Source organism: Thrips palmi, unplaced genomic scaffold, assembly GCF_012932325.1.
Source record: "Thrips palmi isolate BJ-2018 unplaced genomic scaffold, TpBJ-2018v1 HiC_scaffold_7, whole genome shotgun sequence".
Taxonomy (NCBI): Eukaryota; Metazoa; Arthropoda; class Insecta; order Thysanoptera; family Thripidae; genus Thrips; species Thrips palmi.
Window position 1 is genome coordinate 3,250,321 of NW_023144634.1, and position 17,657 is coordinate 3,267,977.

At 56.4% G+C, this 17,657-nt stretch overlaps 4 protein-coding genes across 4 annotated transcripts in view; 2 read left to right on the forward strand and 2 right to left on the reverse strand.

Moving 5' to 3' along the window:
• The first annotated feature begins 4,675 nt into the window (after positions 1–4,675).
• On the forward strand, positions 4,676–7,153 carry LOC117652295 (major latex allergen Hev b 5-like). The gene is made up of 3 exons (XM_034397100.1): positions 4,676–4,837; positions 6,020–6,228; positions 6,306–7,153. Exons 1-3 carry the CDS (start codon positions 4,815–4,817, stop codon positions 6,458–6,460), a joined length of 387 nt encoding a protein of 128 aa, XP_034252991.1. The 5' UTR covers positions 4,676–4,814; the 3' UTR covers positions 6,461–7,153.
• A 270-nt stretch (positions 7,154–7,423) lies between these two features.
• On the reverse strand, positions 7,424–10,189 carry LOC117652294 (lysosomal aspartic protease-like). Its single transcript, XM_034397099.1, has 9 exons — positions 10,026–10,189; positions 9,370–9,490; positions 9,145–9,268; positions 8,894–9,012; positions 8,580–8,779; positions 8,346–8,468; positions 8,110–8,263; positions 7,928–8,020; positions 7,424–7,833 (listed from the first exon to the last, which is right to left on the reverse strand). The coding sequence occupies exons 1-9, from the start codon at positions 10,109–10,111 to the stop codon at positions 7,672–7,674; spliced, it is 1,182 nt and encodes a 393-aa protein (XP_034252990.1). The 5' UTR covers positions 10,112–10,189; the 3' UTR covers positions 7,424–7,671.
• A 1,148-nt stretch (positions 10,190–11,337) lies between these two features.
• Positions 11,338–16,445, reverse strand: LOC117652293 (endochitinase-like). Its single transcript, XM_034397098.1, has 9 exons — positions 16,265–16,445; positions 15,548–15,676; positions 15,319–15,471; positions 14,880–15,036; positions 14,526–14,622; positions 14,197–14,430; positions 13,935–14,108; positions 13,079–13,234; positions 11,338–12,299 (listed from the first exon to the last, which is right to left on the reverse strand). Exons 2-9 carry the CDS (start codon positions 15,657–15,659, stop codon positions 12,171–12,173), a joined length of 1,212 nt encoding a protein of 403 aa, XP_034252989.1. The 5' UTR covers positions 15,660–15,676; positions 16,265–16,445; the 3' UTR covers positions 11,338–12,170.
• Positions 16,446–16,943: 498 nt separating this feature from the next.
• Positions 16,944–17,657, forward strand: part of LOC117652186 (RING-box protein 2) — a 38,721-nt gene continuing 38,007 nt past the window's right edge. The window contains exon 1 of the mRNA XM_034396905.1: positions 16,944–17,184. Coding sequence (XP_034252796.1) covers positions 17,034–17,184 — 151 coding nt within the window. The 5' untranslated portion in view covers positions 16,944–17,033. The remainder of the gene's footprint in view (positions 17,185–17,657) is intronic.

Sequence of the window (17,657 nt, forward strand, 5' to 3'; positions counted from 1 at the left end):
CGCGGTGAGGCGCGTCAGCGCGGCGCGGTACGGCACGGCGCGGCGGCGCGGTGGGCGCGACGCGCGGCACGGGAGGGCGGGGAGGGGAGGGGGAAGGCCAGAAATAAACCAGTACGACCGGAGAGGCGGCGCGGCACTCGAGGATGAGGGAAGTGAGGGAGAGAAGGAGGAGCAGGAAGAGAGCGCGAGGGGGGAGGGGGAGGGACGTTCCACGAAGGTGCGACGGAGAGGGGAAGGGAGCACGCCGATGAAGAGGGAGCGAGAGAGAGGCCGAGGAGAAGGACGAAGGGGAGGACGAGGCGACACAGAGGGAGACAAGGGATGGGAAACAAGCGAGGCAGAGGGAGAAGGCGAGCTTTGAGCGACATGGACTGCGTGCTGGCGCGTGCGCGAGCAGGATAGACAGATGTACGAGCTCTATCTTCTATCCTCCCCCGACACCAGACCGCGTAGACCGCACACATGTCCCGACAGGCGCAAATATCCGGCAGTCGCAATATTTCGCCCGAGTTGCTCCGATAGTCCGCACTTAGTACACAACAATCCGTTCAGAAAGGGATCGTGCAAACCAAAATCGCAGACGGAAAGTCACTTTTTCGCGTTTTTGCAACTCGCGACCCCCACGCCGCACGGGCATTGATATTTGACGGTTTGTCGAGTTTGTCTCCCTGAGGCAACGCGGCCGCAAGAAGGTCCTGGGTGTCCTGGCGAAACGAAGCTGCCGAGTCGTCCTGGATTTTGATGTCTTCGATGACGCGTTATCGAATTTCGCGGGTCCCCACCGTCTCACCGCCTTGCCGTCGCATTGACGCGACCCGCGGCGCTATTAATAAACCTCGCGGCTTATGATCGAGCAACAGAGCGATTCCCAACAGTCGCTCTGTCTCTCTCGCACCGCTACGGGACGCCCCGTGAGTGTGAGAGTGACAGAGCGACGAAGATCGCGATCCACTTCACCTGCGCCGGCGTGCGACCGCGCGCGCCGCCGGAAAAGGGCAGAATTTTTTTCATCTCACCTGTCGACGGGTAAGGCCGGGACATAAGGCAAGCACCCCCGGCTCGTGCGCGGGGAGGGCGGGGAGGGGCCGGGAGGGGCGGAGGGCAGGGGGAGTGCAGGGGAGGGCCATAGGGGCGTTATCATGGAACACGTGGAACACAGCAGTGGGATGGAGCGCAAAAATAACGAAAAGGAGGTCGGCTTCCGCCCGGTTTCAATTTTTACAGGGTTTTTGCAGTCTTTTTCGGCGCGGAGGTGCTCTAAGGTGTTTAGGGCGAGTGTGTGCGTTTCCAGGGCAACGCGCGCACACAGTGTGCCACACACTCGCACACAAAAGGGCCTCCTGCTCCACCTGCCGGGACACGGCGGGCGTGGCCGCGTGGCCGCGGCGCGCGTGTTGACGGGTAGGTGCAGGCGGACATCGATTTGGGCACGATGGCCGCGCGCCCGATCACTTCGGCGGAGGAGCGCCCGTCGAGCGCTTCCGAAGGCTCGTTCTGTCTCCCTCGCACCCCCGCGGCACGCCCTGTGAGTGCGACAGAGACAGAGCGACGAACGAAACATGCGTCGCCGGGCTGCAGGTTTTCGATGACCTCCAGTTGCGCGCCTTTTCCTCCTCGCTCGCCGGAAGGGAGTTGCAGCCCGACGGCAGCCAGACTTCGGACTTGTGGATTGCGAGGTGCCAACACCAAGCTCGTTAGCGCACCCTCATCAGCGCACCCTGCTGGAGGGATGAAAAGATAAAAGATCGGGCGAGTGTTTGTGCGGCTGAAATGCAGATGACAGGTGGATCGATCCGATTCAGAGCAGCAGGGCTCGCAAGGGCTCGCAGGGTGGCAAGGGCGACGCGATACGACCAAAGCCATCAGGCAGGACGACCGGCGCAGCGCAGCACGCGCAGCCCTTGGGACATTCGGGCGTTCGGGCCCTTCGCCGCGGCAGCAGCGGAGCACAGCGGAGCGGGCCACTCGGGGCAGGCCGCTCGCGCTCGCCACGACCACGTTCTCGTTTCAAGTAAAAATACCCAACTCGGCGAGTCGCGCCCTCAAATATGCTGTCGGCAGATTGAAATAAACGCCACATTCAAGCAAAGGTCGACGATCTGGGTCCGGCCGTCCAGAAAGCACGTAACCGCGCGGGGCGGGGCGGGGATTTTTGGCACGAAAACGACGGCGAGGTCGTGTTACGTATTTTGTGAATGGGGTTGAATGAAGAGACTCGCCAGTGTTGCCAATCTTTCACCGGCTAGCCATAATATCCCCCGCCCGCCCCTCTGGCGAGCGGGCATCGCGGGGAAATTTCCCTCCGCGAAACGCTGCTGTCAGCCGAGAACTTGATCTTGAAAGTTCTGAAATAGGTCTGTCCCGACGCGTGAAAAACGGACACCTGTACACAACCGCAAGAGCGTGGCGCGTTCCGCGGAGCGCGCGAAATCCCGATGCTCCCGGTGCTTTTGCAATTGACGTCATAAAATTTCATGAAGCTGGCCGCACTGGCGCGGCGCGTGGCGCGCAAAGGCGAGGTCCGGCGCCTTGCGTCCCGCCAGTCCTGCAGACTGACTGCGAACAGCGGCCTCGTCGCTGTCGCCATCGCACTCCAGGGGCGTTCCGCAGGGGTGCGAGAGAGGCAGAAAGACAAAACACTGCTCGCTGTGCCGCCGCACGCCGTCGAGTCAATGAAGTCGGAGTTGTGAAAACGCGGCGAGTGCCATACGCGGACACGTAGAACTTCTCAGCCGACTGAAAGCTCGTTTCGTTTGTCGCACCCAAAGGGCGTTCCGCAGGGGTGCGAGAGAGACACAGCGACGGAACGATCTCCGGGATCAGCCACTCGGCCCACACGCAGCCGCCACACTGTCAAGCAATGGACAGTTTGCCGCCGCCAAATTGCAGAGTGCGTTTTGCGGAGGCGGGAAAGACTAGTTCGAGAATGGCGCAGGGCTCCGGGCCCCGGCTGCAGAGCCCTCCGCGGAAATGAACGAAATGATTGGCCTGTTGGTTTAGGTCAACAACCAACGATCGGCGGGGGAGGGCGAGGCCCCAAGCAGCACCCGTCAAATATCGAATCCATAAAATTGTGTACCGTGACCAGTCTCAGTCTTCAGGACTGCTTGCTGTCCCTTTCGGTTTGATGGTGGTTCATGATCCAGTGACCCCACCCCCGTGTCATTTGAATTTCGCGGAGCGCGGGGCTGCAGAGTGATTCCGAGGTGCTTTCGACGGTCCGTCTCTCTCGCGCAACGGGGCGTGAGTGCGAGAGAGACAGAGAGAGCGGCCACTAAGTGTAACATTGTACTCGGCCGTGTAATAAGCAAGCGCTGCAAGCGCAGTGACGCGGCGTCGTAAAAGCCTCTCTCCCTCCTCTCCTCTCCCCGGCTTGACGCAATCCAACTTTCTTCGGGATGGCTCAGGCTCTCCTCGTTTTCCCAGCAGGGTATCCGAGAGCCCGGCGTCCATGCATCCCCGCAACAACAAAAACAAAAACAGTCGGGGGGCACGACCTTCCAGACCTTCCCCAACCCCCATTATGAAAGAAGGGCAGATTTGGGCGCCTACTACGCCGGATTCCAGGAGGGGGTGACATCAAGCTGGTCCCGAACTGTCGCTCTGTCTCCCTCGCACTCGTGGGGCGGCCCGTGAGGGTGCGAGAGAGACAGAGCGACTGAGGTCGCCGCGTGCGTGCGCCGAATGCTTGTCCAGTTTTCGGGAGGATGCCGTTCTCGCGCTGGTTCGCTGGTGCCTCCGCCTCGGTCTCGGTGTCTCGGTGCCGCTACGAATGCCCCGCCGGCCCTGCCCGGCCCTGCCCCCCTTTCCTTTCCGTTTGCAGCCTTTGCAGCAGACGACCTCTGTCGGCCCTTCCCCTCATCCTATGCCTGCTGCTGGTGCTCTACTCCATGCCGCACCGCTGGCCATGCCGCCGTGCCCTGTCTGCCCCGCCATGCCCCGCCATGCCCCGCCATGCCGCGGCAGGGGGGCAATGGCCCCCCGCGACCCTTCGGGCCTTCGGGGCCCTCGCGTTGCTTTGCGCGCTTTGCGGCTGCGGATGGGACGGCTCGCCGACGGCAGGCCCTTCACGCCAAGGAGCACGGCGGCCAGCGCGGCCAGGAAGTCCGAGGCCGGCAGGGCCGCGCCGAAGAGGGCGTCCCCGCGGGCAGCCCCTTGGCGCCGGCCGCCGAGGCCCCGGCGGACCCGCGGGCCCAATGCACCTCAAACAAGTACGCAAATTTCCAGAGTCTGCGATATTGGCAGTAATAATCTGGCAGGGTTCTGTTCGCAGCCCGAGCAATCCGCACCGCACAGCAAGCAGCACGACGCGGCTAGCTGAAGGGGGAGGGGGGCGGGGCGGGGAGGCGGCGAGGGGAGGAGGACCCCTGCCGGCGGGACAGTCAGGGCAGGCAGGCCGCCGGCCGGCAAGGCGGGACAGACGGGGCCGGCGACCTCCCCCCGACCGCCAGGCCGCCAGGCGGCGCAGACCGAGCTGGCAGCAGGCGACCCGACGGCCTCGGCGCGACTTCGGCTCCGCTCGGCTCCGCTTCGGCTCCCGGGCGAGGGGGGTCCGGGGGTGGCGGTCGGGGGTGGTGCGAGAGAGACGGAAAGAGGCCGCGGGGGTGAAGGGGTGGCCGCCAGCGCGATCTGGTTGACGCGGGAAAATGTAGAGAGGGGTTCTCGGCGGCGAGCGCGGCAGGGGACGCCGCTCCGGCTCTTTCGCTGTCGAGCAGTTGGTTAGAGAAGGTTGTGCGTGGAAGCATCGGCGTCCAGCTCTCCAGTTACTCTGCACTTCTGACTGAAAAGTGGTGATTTAACCAACACATTCAACAATGGCAGACACCGCAGTTGCCCCGTAAGTACCCCCGCGTGGTAGCAAAGTGATTTGAGCGACATTTGTGTGTTTTTGCGGCGTTTGACCGGCCAAGCGGCATTGCCGCGCCGCGCGTCGCGTCGCGTCAAGATGGCAGACGCAGCGCGCCGCCTTTGCCGGCCTTTGTTCAAGTCAAGCCGGCGTGGCTCTGGGTCGGCCCATCCTGTCTCTGGGGCTTGTTAACTTATCCTGTCGATGTGCATTTCTAGTTAATAATGAAAGTTGGCACCGTGTTGCTCTAGTTCGAGGCCGGCCTCCATCGATCGACATGTTGCCTTAGCCGTGAGTGGAGGGGCCCTCGGACTTGGACTAACGTGGACGCGGGTCGCTGGGAAACATGTCTGGGCGTTCTTTGCCGCCTCGTGTTCAGTGTTGTACCCCGCGTGTTCAGAATCGGGTGAAATTGGCGTTGCGTGGTGTGCGGTTGATGGCCGGAGGCGTCAGTTGGTGTGCTGCGCGCAGGCGCTCTGCGCAGCCCAGGCGTGGGACAAGCGAGCAAGCGCTGGCTGCGTGCGAATCGTGCGCAGCGCGAGGCGTGCGTGCGCTCCGACTCCGCGGTGCGAGCGAAACGACGGAGGCCCCTCGCGCTCTCGGACGCGCTCGGGCGGGCATCTAGGGCCGCGTTGGGAGCGCCGGGCACGCCGCGCCGCGCTCGCCGTCTTTGTCGCGTCCATGGCGGCGTGCTCGCGCGCCGTGAGAGCAAGTGAGACGGAGGATGTTCCGGACGCGGTAGTGGAGTGGCAGGCGGGCACGGAGTGCACGGAGCACGCCCGTGGGGTGGCATGGCGCGGCATGGCCGCGTCGGCCCGAGCAGCGAGCAGCGAAGCCTTGCGGTGCGGGTTGGGTCCGGGGCTTGGCGGTGCGGGCCTGGCTGCCCCCCGCGGCTCCCCTTGCCTTGCCAAGTCCGCGAAGTCCCGCCGTCCTCGCGGCTTCCCCTCCGGTCTGGACTTGCCGCTCCGGGGCCTGTCCTGTCCTGTCGCGGGCAGTGCCGGCCCGGCCCCGCGCGGCCCGGGGCGTCGCGGCTCGGAGGTGGCTTTCCCATTGAGAATGGTCCTGGCACTCCGACCTCACCGGCGCGCGCATGTCCATGGGGTGGGGTGTTTATGCAGTGTTTGTTTGAGTTGGTGTTTACGGTATCTAACAGTGTGTGGTTTTCTGTTGCAGTGAGGTTACCACCCCTGAGAAGAAGGTAGAGGATGTTGAGAAGGTGGAGACCGAAAAGAAGGTTGAGGATTCAGCTGATGAGCCCTCAGTCCCTGAAACCGTGAACGGTCACGATAAGGATGCCACCAAGGAGGAGGAAGAGCCCTCAGAAAACGGCACCGCTGAAGAAGCAGAAGAGAAGGAGGCTGAGTCAACAGAAAATGGCACCGGTGAGTTTTGACCCATTTGTGATTTGTTTTGGTTTGAAAGCTGCGATCCATTTTGACGTTGATCGTACTTGTTTCAGCTGAAGTGACCGCCACCAAGAGGAAGTCCACTGGTGCGGAGGAGAGCGCGGAAGCAGCTGCCGAGGGAGTCAGCCCCGAGAAGAAGGCCAAGCTTGCAGACGCAGAAGAGAAGGAAGCTAGCAATGGCACCGTCGAAGCTGAGGCTACTGCCTAAGTCATCTAAATTATCAATAGTGTTGACTTGTGGGATCAATGGTGGACCTAAGTGATCATGTTCCCTCAATGGCCTCACTAATCGTGTTTTCTGTTCTTCATCCAAGCCGTTTTGTTTCATCATTTGACTTGGATGAACTCCTAATTTTAAAGATCATTCCTACATCATTATTTTCCTTTTTTTTCTTTTCCTACGGCCTATCATAGAGGCCTGTATTTGACGTCTATTGATGTAGTTAGATGGTACCTGAATTACATATTTGACTGGATATCTGAAATCACCCTGTCCCCAAATCGTGGTGTTTGCCGTGATAACATTGTTTAGTGTTTTATGGCGCTGTGTAAGATAGAGGTGGGAGTTTTAAGGTGGCTGTTGGAACTTGACTCTTTGTCGTGGGTGTCCTGCATGTATGGCCACGATATCTGGGCTGTTCCATATTTGACTTGGACTACAGTTCTGCATTCTGTGTTCATTTCTGTTTATGGGGTTTGACCTGTTATTTGGTGCATCAGACATTTTGAACATTACCAGTTATTTTTTTGTACTTAATTTTTTTTAATGTCATTGTGACACGTTACTGCTGCACAGTATTAGTTCATTTTTCTTTAGCACTATTGTACAGTTGGACAACCTGGCCATGTGCATTCATGAAAAATGGTTCATAATGGCAATAAAGAGTTGATTTCCATGCAATTTTTGTCTCTGCTTTCCTCAACCTGAACACTTGGCCGTTAGCTCACAACAAGTAACTCATGTTGCTTCAAATACTTCGAAATATCTCACATCAAAAGATGTTTGCCTTTAATCATTCCTATTTGATCAAAAAACTATTTGAAATCTTTGGCACTGATAATGAAATTATTTTGATTGAACTTCTGTGCAATGCACTTGATAAAACAAGATTCCTCTTTCTCTGCAAATGATATGGAAGCATCTAGGAATGAGAGGCAGCATTGAAAGAAATATCTAAGAAAAAGCTGTTTTATTTCACTCATTTGTATCACAAGACACTTGTTCCAAAACTCACTAGTATAAAAGGAGGATCATTTGTTCTTATTCATTACTCAATTTCTTAGCAAAAAAACAATTAAATAACATGACATGGCTTTCTTAGCTCTACATTGCAATAATAACTAATCCATAATAAATATGGAAAAAAAGAATCAGTAGGGAAAAAAACATGAAACTGGAGATAAGATGGAACTTGGATTCTAAACAGATTCGGCAAAGCCAAGACGGTTGTTCTGCATATCAAATTCTGTGTAGAACTTGCCGATGAAAACATCACCCAGAATCCAAAGGGGTCCTAGAGGGGCAGGAATATCGATGCCCATGAAGCCGGAAAGGCAGATTGTCTTGCCAAATTGAGCAACCTGCAAAAATTAAATGAAAGAAGAATTATTTTAAAGTAAGTTTCAAAACTCATAATTTGCTGACACTCTTATACGGAATGGTATGAAGACTTACCCTCAGAACATAGTCCTTGCCCTCCAAGGAGAAAGCTTTTCCACCAATGACAAAATCAAGCTTGGGGAGACTTGGGATGTTCTTGCAGTCAATCTGAAGGAGAAACAAAAATAAAAGATGACACATGCAGCAGAAAAACTAGAACAGTAGACTGTTGCACTTCAGAATATTAGCACAATTACCATGTATTCTCCACCCATGATTGGTGTTCCTCCAAGAGCCTGGTTCAGCTTGTTAATTTCTTGCACAGGCCCAGCAATAAGTGAGGTTCCCGTGTCAGCAATGGCCTGGCACCCTTGCTGGCAGAAAGTGTACTTGCCTCCACCAACATTCACTCTGCAAAACAAAACAATTCACAACAATTTCCAAAAATGCTGTCACAAAATAATTTTGAAATACCAATAAATTCACAACATACTTGTCCATCTTGAACTGCCAGTACGTTTGCTTGTCAACTGGGACATAGGTGAAGTCTCCTTGGTAATGTTTGGGGTCAGATCCACCAAGGATGATTTCGCCTCCTTGTGGGGCTGCAGGGTCCCTGGTAATTTAACAACAATGTTCATAAAGCACCCGAACTTACTTCAGAAAGGGGGAAAAAGAAGTTACATTTTAAGAAAGGAAAATTAAAATTACTACAGCTTTTGCATACCTGCTAAGGTAGAATGAGAAGATAGGAGACTGAATTAATCCCTGCTTGACCATGTTGTCAAACACAGGCAGAACACCATCGACAGCAATGGACTTGTAAGCCATGCCCAGGATGCCATCAAATTTAGCGGCAACAAAGGCCAGGCCTGGCTCACTGATGGCCTCGGCAAAAGTCTGGTTCTTAACTGCCAATCCACCAACCTGTCAAGAAAAACCAAACAATGCTTGACAGTCATTTGTATTCCTCATTCAACCAAAAATTTGTGAAAAATTATCTTAAAAATTATGCAACAAAAGAAAAATGGTGTTACTTACAGTCACAACATCAGTGGAGAGATAGCCAGAGAGACTGCCTGAGCCATAATGAATTTCAAATTTAGTTCCATTGGAGGAATAAGTGTTTGAACGGGCACTGTCATATTTGTTGTGAAGCACTGCAAAATTAGGGATAGTAAATCAGTTTTAGCCACAATAATATACTGAACAAGAATGAATAAGAATGGAAACAGACATTCTCAAAAACTGAGTTCAAGCAGGTTTTTTTTTTTTTTTTTTTCCCCACTTACTGCATGCAATGTTGGTGTAATGGCACTTCTTTGAAGGAACCCACAAATTTGAAGAGCCGGTATCAAAGACAACTTTGAAGGTCTGTGGGGGGTTGCCAATGGTGATGGGACCATAGTACTGAGCCTGAAGAGAAAGCATATTAAATTAAAAATATAATTTTAAATATTTTACAGGCAATAACTTGACCAAAAGAAATTAAAATAGGTCCCTGAAAATATACTAACATCCAGATAGTTGGAAAGAGGCTCAGGCGTGGGTCCTCCATAACGAAGACGAAGTTGTTGAACTGCAGTCCCAACTTCCTGGAGCTGACGGCGAGCAGACTGGACACGCGTCAAAGGAATCCTGTTGGATAAAGAAAATGCAGCATGAACAAAAAAGAACAACAATGTCGACGTCATAAGATGCACCCCAAGGTGGAACGCCACCCTGAATGTTACCGAATGGAATGTGACAAGGACAACAAATAAGGACAGCAACTGAGACATTAAAATATAAAGATCAAATATAAATAAATTACAAATTACCTACAACAATTCTATTTCCAACAAAACCTAGCAGCAAAGCGGAGTCCCAACATCCAGGGGTAGTTCTGCCCTTATTTGTTGTTCGCCTCAGCCCCGCATTTCTGAACCTCGCCAGCGTTAATCAAGTGACTTGCCAAGCTCAAACTCGACTCCGTTTCAAAAACGCACCAGAATCAGCCACTGGTGCCATGACTCCTTTGTTCTAGCCCAGGGTCTAGTTTTTCAGTTGTGTCATGATGGCCCTAACCTCAACCCCGTCACACCGGGCGAGCGGAGGCCGCTGGCATCCTCGCACCAAATCGTAATCGTAACCGGATTCAAACAAACGCCTCATTTGGCAGTGGAGGGCCCACCTGACGAAGTCCCCCGCGTTGACGGCGGACACGGCCAGCAGGAGGGCCGCGGCGAGCAGCAGACGGAGACCTGACGTCGCCGCCATGGTGGTTGTTTATGACTGATCAGCTGAAAGACGAATGCGCTGCGCTGAGCCGACCTACGCCGACCGGCCCGCAGTAGCGGGGGCAGGGCTGGGGGCTGGGGCGGAAGCAGGGGCCGCGGAACGGCCGACGGGAAAACAAAAACAAAAAGCAGAAAACAAAGAAACAAAGCCTAGCACGTGATGCACCGCGAAAGCAAGCGAGAGTTGCTCACTGAGAAACCGCCGACGGGGCGCAAGCAACCCTCCCCTGCTATCGTCGCGAACCCCTACCCCCTACCCTGCGCTACCCTGGGCCCACTGGAAGGATGCCGGACAACCCTCAACCACTATCTTGTGCCTCGGCTTCCTAACCAGTGAAAAACTGCCACCACTCTCAAGGTCAAAACGGATTTCATAAAAAGTGAAAATGGTCGTAGACCGCTCAGCGCATCGACGGACAGGGAATGCCACGCCACTGTCGTTTTCCTCCCTCTCGACCACGAGCTTCACATGTGTGTACGGGCGGGTTTTATGGAGAGTATGACTGGTGGGGCAGTATTTTTATTTTTTCGCCTCTGCCCCAGGCGTCCGCACCCTCCCGGCGGAGGCTGCGCTCCGTACCAAGACTTATCGTTTGGGACCATTATCTTGGTCTGGGGACTCTGGGGGGCCACTGCCACATTCGTCGAATGATTTGGTGTCTCTGTCCCTCTCGGGTGGGATGGGGAGGTCATCGTATGTGCGGCGGCCTGGTGGGCCTGTTGACTGTACCTCGGAGCCTCGGACAATTCGGACGTCGCACGGGCCTGTCAAGTAGGCAGGCAGGCCGGCAGGGACGGCGGAGGGGCGATGAACCGACCGCGACGACCTCTGGAAATGTTGGCGCAGGGACCGCGAATGTAGAGTGAAGTAGCACCGCAGGACTTGATCCCGCAATTCCGAAAGCTCATTTCGTCGCTCCGTCTCTCTCACTCCCCTTCGGAACGCCGCATGAGTGCGACAGCGAGGCAAAGCGACCAAACGAACCTCGGCTCGGCCGAGCTGTCTTCAAGGAGCGCCTGACGAACTCGGGGTAGGCCGTGCCGCACAACACCTTTGAGGAGCGGGTGGCCTACCCGGAGGCTCGCCAGGCGCTCCGGGCGCCGTCGAGGAGAAGTGAGAGGCCTTCGGGCAGCCCCTGAGCGAGTCTAGACTTCTAGACTGAACAATGGTTGGAAGAAGGGCTCTGGAAGGGTACAGCAGCAACATCGCACCAGTCTACATGACTTTTATTTTGGCATTCATCAGCAGTCTTACAGCGAGTCATTTCGTCCTCGTCGAGAATTCAGTTGTTGCTTGCTCTGGCAGCGTCCGACAGCGTCCGGCTGGCACGGCGAAAGATGAAAATCGCAAAACTGACTAGCCGCTTCGCTCGCGACGGCACGGCGTCACATTTCTCGGAAGAGACGGCGCTCTTGTCATATGAGATGTACCACACCATAAACAGTCGCATCGCACCGCTACGCCGAGGAAAGTCCTCGGAAGGGGTCAGCTGTCCCAACCCGAAGCCGTCAACGTTGTTGATTATTTCGTTGCCAGTGATACGGCAGTGTTTGTTTGGGGTGGGGTGGGGGCGCCCTTTTCGCGGAAGTAGGCAGCCCCCGCACCTCGAGTCGCATCAGGCATCAGGCAGCAGCAGTCGGGAGGCCTGTCTGTCCCGTCAGCACACTGAGGCGGTGTTGCTTTATCCAGCCAGCAGACTGATTCCGACACTCTTGCGTCTCTGTCGCGCACTCTGACGCACTCGCAGAGCGCCGCGAGAGAGTGCGAGAGAGACAGCACACGTTGCTGACATGCGCCGAATCTTTCTGCAGGGAAGTCAGCGTGCGCCGACTGTTTCCGTGCGCATACCGTCTCTCTCGCACCCCCGGGATGCCCAGTGAGTGCGAGAGAGACAGAGCGACGGCTGGTCCGCCGCTGCGCTCTTATCGGCAGCTCCAGGCTCCAATCGGCGCGTTCGGTGGTTCGGCCGAGCCTGCCTCGGCCTGGTCCTGGCCTCGTGCATCGTCGTCGTGGTCGTGGTGGTCGCCGTGGTCCGGGCCTAGTCCTGCAGGGCGGACTGCGCGGCCCGGGTCAGCGGGTAGGGCGTGCCGCACAGGCCGGAGTAGTCGTCGTTGTCCACGGTGAACAGCGCGGCGCCGCCCATGCCGAAGTCCTGGGCGAACTTCACCTGTGGGGGCAGCGCACAAAGAAAATCAGGAAAACACAACCTAAGCGCCGGAAGGCGTCACACAGATGCGGAGGACGGGGAAACTGTGGCGGTGTTGCGCCGAGTCGCGCAACGAACGTCCTTGAACGCGCGCGCACTGGAAAATGAGTTGCGCCACGTTGCGCCGCGTCGCGCAACAAACGTCCTTGAACGCGCGCGCACTGGAAAATGGGTTGCGCCACGTTGCGTTGGAAGCACTTTCCATTCGGCGCCGCCTGTGAGGTAGGCAGAGGATACGGCACGGTTGTCTCTCTCTCTTTTCCGATGGCGAACAGTCGCGCTGTCTCTCTCGCACTCATGGCGCGTCCCGTAAGGGTGCGAGAGAGACAGCGCGACCCGTTCGGAATGAGCCTGCCCGCGTGCCGCTGCGTGCCCGAGTCAACGGGTAATAGACAATGCGAAACAATTTGCCGGGCGTGTTCTCATCTCGCCTAATCTCGCCCGGCCGGCGGAACTCGGCTCCTATTCGCCGCCGCCCTCCAGGCCCTCCAGGCACAGTGGAGGGGGTCGAAATCCCGGACGTGTTTTGAGCTTCAGAGTCGCTAAATAGGACTCGAACCGAGCGTGTGACCCCACCAATGGATTGCTCTCCGAACGAGGAATCCATTGGTGGGGTCACACGCTCGGTTCGAGTCCTATTTAGCGACTCTGGAGCCCAAACCGCGTCTGGAGTTTTGGCCGCCGGCGCCGCTTTTCTGGCCCACTGTGCCAGGCCGTCGACACTCGAGCGACTAACGCACCTTGATGCGGATGCTCTGGGGGTCGTCGTAGCTCACGAAGCCCCTCCGCTCTCGCGTGTTGGTGACCGCGTACGGCGTCTTGGACACGGGGTCCCACGACTTGGACCACTGCCTCTCGTCCTCGTCGTCCTCGTCCTTCTTGAAGTCCTGGCAGATCTGCGCGGGAAACATTTCGTTAGACAGTGTGCTCGTCACACTAGTGTCAGCATAAAAACGACCACTAAAACTGGTCACTTTTTTAAATTTTATGTCTGGATGGACTTTATTTAATCCACTACCCCCGTTGCTGTAAGAGCTAATGACTTGCCCCCTCTCTAGCTTTACAGACACCACCCACTCTATCGTATCCAAGGACGGCAGTGCGCGGCAGTGCTCCCACCCCCTTTCCTGTTCCTATTCTCCTTCCCCTCCCCCCTCTTTCCTGGTTCTCCCATCTCCCCTCCCCCTTTCCCAGAGGACCACCTTCCCGCCTCCCGGCTCCACCACCCCCCTTGCCCGCACCCCGATTCCCTCCCATTCCCTGCTCGTTCCTCCCCCTCCGCTTTTGCAGCCACTTCCAAGGCCACCTCTCCCTGACTCTCCCTACGCCACTGCCTGCCCCTGCCGTGAACCCGCGGCAGCCCTGGGTGGCCCTGCCTAGTCCTGGCTAACCCTGGCAATGGGACGATGAGTGTCCGTCCGCCACTGGCTGTAGGATGCCCCCGTGCCAGTGGTTCTCAATCTCTTCCGGCTCTCCACCCAAAACCAGCAGCTAAAAAATTCATCGCAGCCCTACCTACTGACAAATTTTTTCCCTCCGAGGGCGTTTTGGCTTTCCTTTGACGCCGACGTGACGACGGCGTGCTGCCCTCCTCACCTGTTGGTAGCTGAGCATGCCCGCGTCACTGAACAGCGCCCCCAGCTCGGTGCGCGCGCCCAGCCCGCCGGGGACGGGGGAGTCCGCCAGCACCCAGGTGCGCCCGAAGGCCGGCATGCCCAGGAAGAGCCTCTGGCTGGGCGCCACGCTCAGGAACGCCTTCAGCAGGTGGGACTGCAACACAGAAGGTCGCGGGTTCAACCCCCGTCCAGGGCACTTGCTTCCGAAACCGCTTCTGGGCACTTGTCGGCACGTCACTGACCACGGTGACGTTGTCGTTGGGCCTGACGGAGTAGAGCGGCGCGTTGACGTCCGTGAAGAAGTCCCAGTGGCCGTGCAGGTCGTAGCCCTGCACCAGCATCCAGTCGGCGTGCGGCGCCAGGGCCGTCACGTCGAACGCCTCCAGCACCTTGTTCTCCAGGTTCTCGTTGATGACGGGTAGCGCCACCCCCATCCTCACCGGCGTGGGCAGGGCGCGCAGCGCTCTGGAGAGCTCCTGGAAGGTGCCAACATCGTCACTTGGTTCGTCCAGCCATTTCGGAGAATCGTTTCGTCGCTCGGTCTCTCTCGCACCCCCTGCGGGTCACGTACCGTCACCAGCGTCACGAAGTTGGCCCTGTCCGTCGGCTTGCCCCCTCGGCGCGTCGGGGCGATCCAGGACACCTCCACTCCCTTCAGATCGTAGCGGCTGCGGATCAGTCAGTGACACGTCAGTGACACGTCAGTGACACGTCAGTGACACGTCAGTGACACGTCAGTGACACGTCAGTGACATCGTCATTTGACCACGTCGCCAACGACACTAGGTCTGCAGCAGGCTGGGAGGCGTTTTCGTCGCCCTGTCTCTCTCGCACCTATACCGCACGCCCCACGAGTGCGAGAGAGACAGAGCGACGAAAACGCCTCTCAGTCTGCGGACTGACTTCCAGAGCTGGCCGTACGTACTCGACGAACTTGATGACGCTCTCGATGAAGGTCCTCCTCATGGCGGGGTCGGCGGCCATGGCGCTGAAACGCTCGGACCCCTCGGCCCAGCCGCCGATGGACAGGGCCAGGTCGAAGCGCTTGGTCGTCTTGAGGGCCTTCAGACCCTCCAGCAGGCCTGTCGATTCGAAAGACAGTTATCGAGCGCGCTCTGCTATCTCTCTCGCACTCGCGGGGCAGCCCCTGGGGCGCGAGTGAGAGAGCGGCGACACGCTGGACAAGAGCCCCACGCCAGCGCCGGGCAGCGAGGCAGCGCCGGGCGGACAGGCAGCCCAGCCGACTCCCGCGCGATGAGTGCTGCCTGCTGCCTGGCCCATTGCCATTACCATTACGGGCCAGACCACAACTGATGGTGTGCCTGTCGGCGCCTTGTCCGTACTCCATACTGGTCCATACTCACGGATTTCCTCCTGGCCGGAGCCTTCCCGCAGACTGCCGTTCTCCTCGAGGCGGCCGTAGCACGCCACCGTCATGGTGCACAGGTCGGGGTTCAGGTCCTGCGCGCGGAACTTGCCGTTCCAGGACGCGATGTAGCACAGCAGCGACCTGGGGGCTGCAGCAAGGAAACGGAGTGACGACCAAAAGTGGCGGATGCCCTGGCGGGAATCGAAACGAGGACGGCGGCGTACCCAAGCCCGGGGCGGGCGAACCCAGCCCCACCTCCGCCCCCTCCGTGACGTCCGTGACGCAGGCCAAGACGAGCGCGACGGCGGCCGTCGCCACCACCGTGCGAGAAAACATCCTGGGCTGGAGCGAAACTGAGAAAGAAAAACAACAAAATTCATGAATATGAAAACAGCGTGAATAGGACAACGGATTCGTGATTCATGCGGGTCCAGTACACACTAACTTTTATGTATGGTCCATTCAGTGAATCCTGTCCTCGCGGCGACCCTTTGCTATGCAGGCCTTTTCTTGGTGCCATCATGAGTGTGGCAAACAGCCTCGAAACAACGAGCAAAACAAAGATCGAACCCTTATAACGCACCGGAACAGCACTCGGACAATGAGCCCCAGTGGCGTTGTTTTAATTCCCTTTGAGCGCGGCGAGGACAGGGTTCACTGAATGCACCATACTCTGAAACTCTGCTGTATCACTACTTTGCATGCATGCACTTCACTTGTCAGGAACAAAGAGGCTTGCAAATTGCGTCGCGCCTTTACGCTGTTTATACTACACTGCTAAGCCTGCATTGTTGATTTTTCGGGGTCCTTCCTGAATTTTCGACTGGAATGCAGTTGTGCCTTTTCGAAGCTAGCTTTGTCTGTCATGCTCAACCGAACGACTCGCTTGATTTTCGTAGCACTGCCCCGACGGTGTATAATGGCTTGCTTTTCGAACTCACCCTGCGGTTGAGACGTTGAGACCTCGGCGATGTTTCTCCAGGCAGCTATCGATGGGTTCTCTTCTCTTCTCGCTGGCGTGACTGCCAGCGGGCGGCAGCGGGATGCGGCGGAGGCAGAAGCAAAATGCGATCCTGCGCGACTCGGCGACTCGACCGGTGAAGTTGCCGGGTATTCCGCCAACAGGCCCGTCACACCGCGAAGATGCCCCCCCCCCCCCAAATCCCCCTTCTCCCTTCCCCCCGATCCATCCAGTCGCGTCTCCCCTCAGTGCGCTTGAAACTCTGACGTCACGCGGCAGAACAGGTCGGCAAACTGGTCACCAACTCGTCGTCAATTCCCGATGCCGATAAGGGGAATTCCCGAAGGGGCACAGAAGCAGTTCATCTCCCTCCCAACCGTTCGATGCTTCACTCTCTCAGGGCGCGATGCGTGAGCATCGACGAGTCCCAAAGATGCATTTAAGCCATCTGACATCAAAATAAAATTATTACTGTTTTTCGTTTTTTTTTCTGACGGGTATTTTTCTCTGACCAACCATTAGAAATTCAAAATCATAGCTATTTTGAAGAAACTTCATGTTTCGTATTATTGCTTTCTTCCTTTTGTTCTCGAACCGTGACGCGTGGGCGTTGAAATTTCGCGGGCACAGAAGAGGGCCTCTGAATTTTTCATCCGTGTCTTGACCGCGATTCGCTATTGTTTGTCGTCGGCACTTTGTTTACATCGAGTGGTTTGAAACGAAGTGTCAGAAGTGCTCTCCGATTGACGATGGCAGACGAAGAAAACTCATCCGACCGTGCCGATGGAGATACTCCAAAGCCAGAGAAGATGTTCACGCTCAAGAAGTGGAATGCCGTGGCCATGTGGAGCTGGGACGTCGAATGCGACACTTGTGCCATTTGCCGGGTGCAAGTCATGGGTAAGTCGACGGCAACCTAACCTTCTCTCTTTTCGGTGTTTTTATGTATTTGTGCAGCTCAGGCTTTGTTCTGGGTCTCTATTTGCTTGATTCCACTTGCGATCAACACCGAACCTCGCCTTTTCGGGGATGTTACGTTCAGAGATGTATTCTATGACTCAGCATCCCATCTATTTTTAGGACAAGCTGGCTACTGTCTTTTGGGTTTCCCAAAGTATTTTTCTCTCTGTCATTGTGGTAGGAATGTCAGCTGTGTGAAAATGTGGTAAAGATGTTGCAACTGCCATTGTTGTGTACCTATTCGTGTAGGAACAATTTTAGTGCTATCTTAAGCAACAACGAGTTTTCACTTTCAGTTGTTGATCTCTGTTGCTATTCATTTGCCTTGATTCATGTTTGGGAAACAGTTTCTGAGCAGACTCAGACTCCAATGTTTTGAATGGGATGATATTTGACTCTTGTCAGGGCTTGTA

Coding starts and splice junctions, on each gene's coding strand:
- LOC117652293 (XM_034397098.1), bottom strand. CDS start 15,659: ATGTTTTCTCGCACGGTGGTGGCGACGGCCGCCGTCGCGCTCGTCTTG. Junction 15,472..15,547: donor TTCGCCCGCCCCGGGCTTGG/GTACGCCGCCGT, acceptor TCCTTGCTGCAG/CCCCCAGGTCGCTGCTGTGC. Junction 14,623..14,879: donor AGCGTCATCAAGTTCGTCGA/GTACGTACGGCC, acceptor ACTGATCCGCAG/CCGCTACGATCTGAAGGGAG.
- LOC117652294 (XM_034397099.1), bottom strand. CDS start 10,111: ATGGCGGCGACGTCAGGTCTCCGTCTGCTGCTCGCCGCGGCCCTCCTG. Junction 9,013..9,144: donor TTACACCAACATTGCATGCA/GTAAGTGGGGAA, acceptor CTAATTTTGCAG/TGCTTCACAACAAATATGAC. Junction 8,021..8,109: donor TCATGGGTGGAGAATACATG/GTAATTGTGCTA, acceptor TTTCTCCTTCAG/ATTGACTGCAAGAACATCCC.
- LOC117652295 (XM_034397100.1), top strand. CDS start 4,815: ATGGCAGACACCGCAGTTGCCCC. Junction 4,838..6,019: donor GCAGACACCGCAGTTGCCCC/GTAAGTACCCCC, acceptor TTTCTGTTGCAG/TGAGGTTACCACCCCTGAGA. Junction 6,229..6,305: donor GTCAACAGAAAATGGCACCG/GTGAGTTTTGAC, acceptor TACTTGTTTCAG/CTGAAGTGACCGCCACCAAG.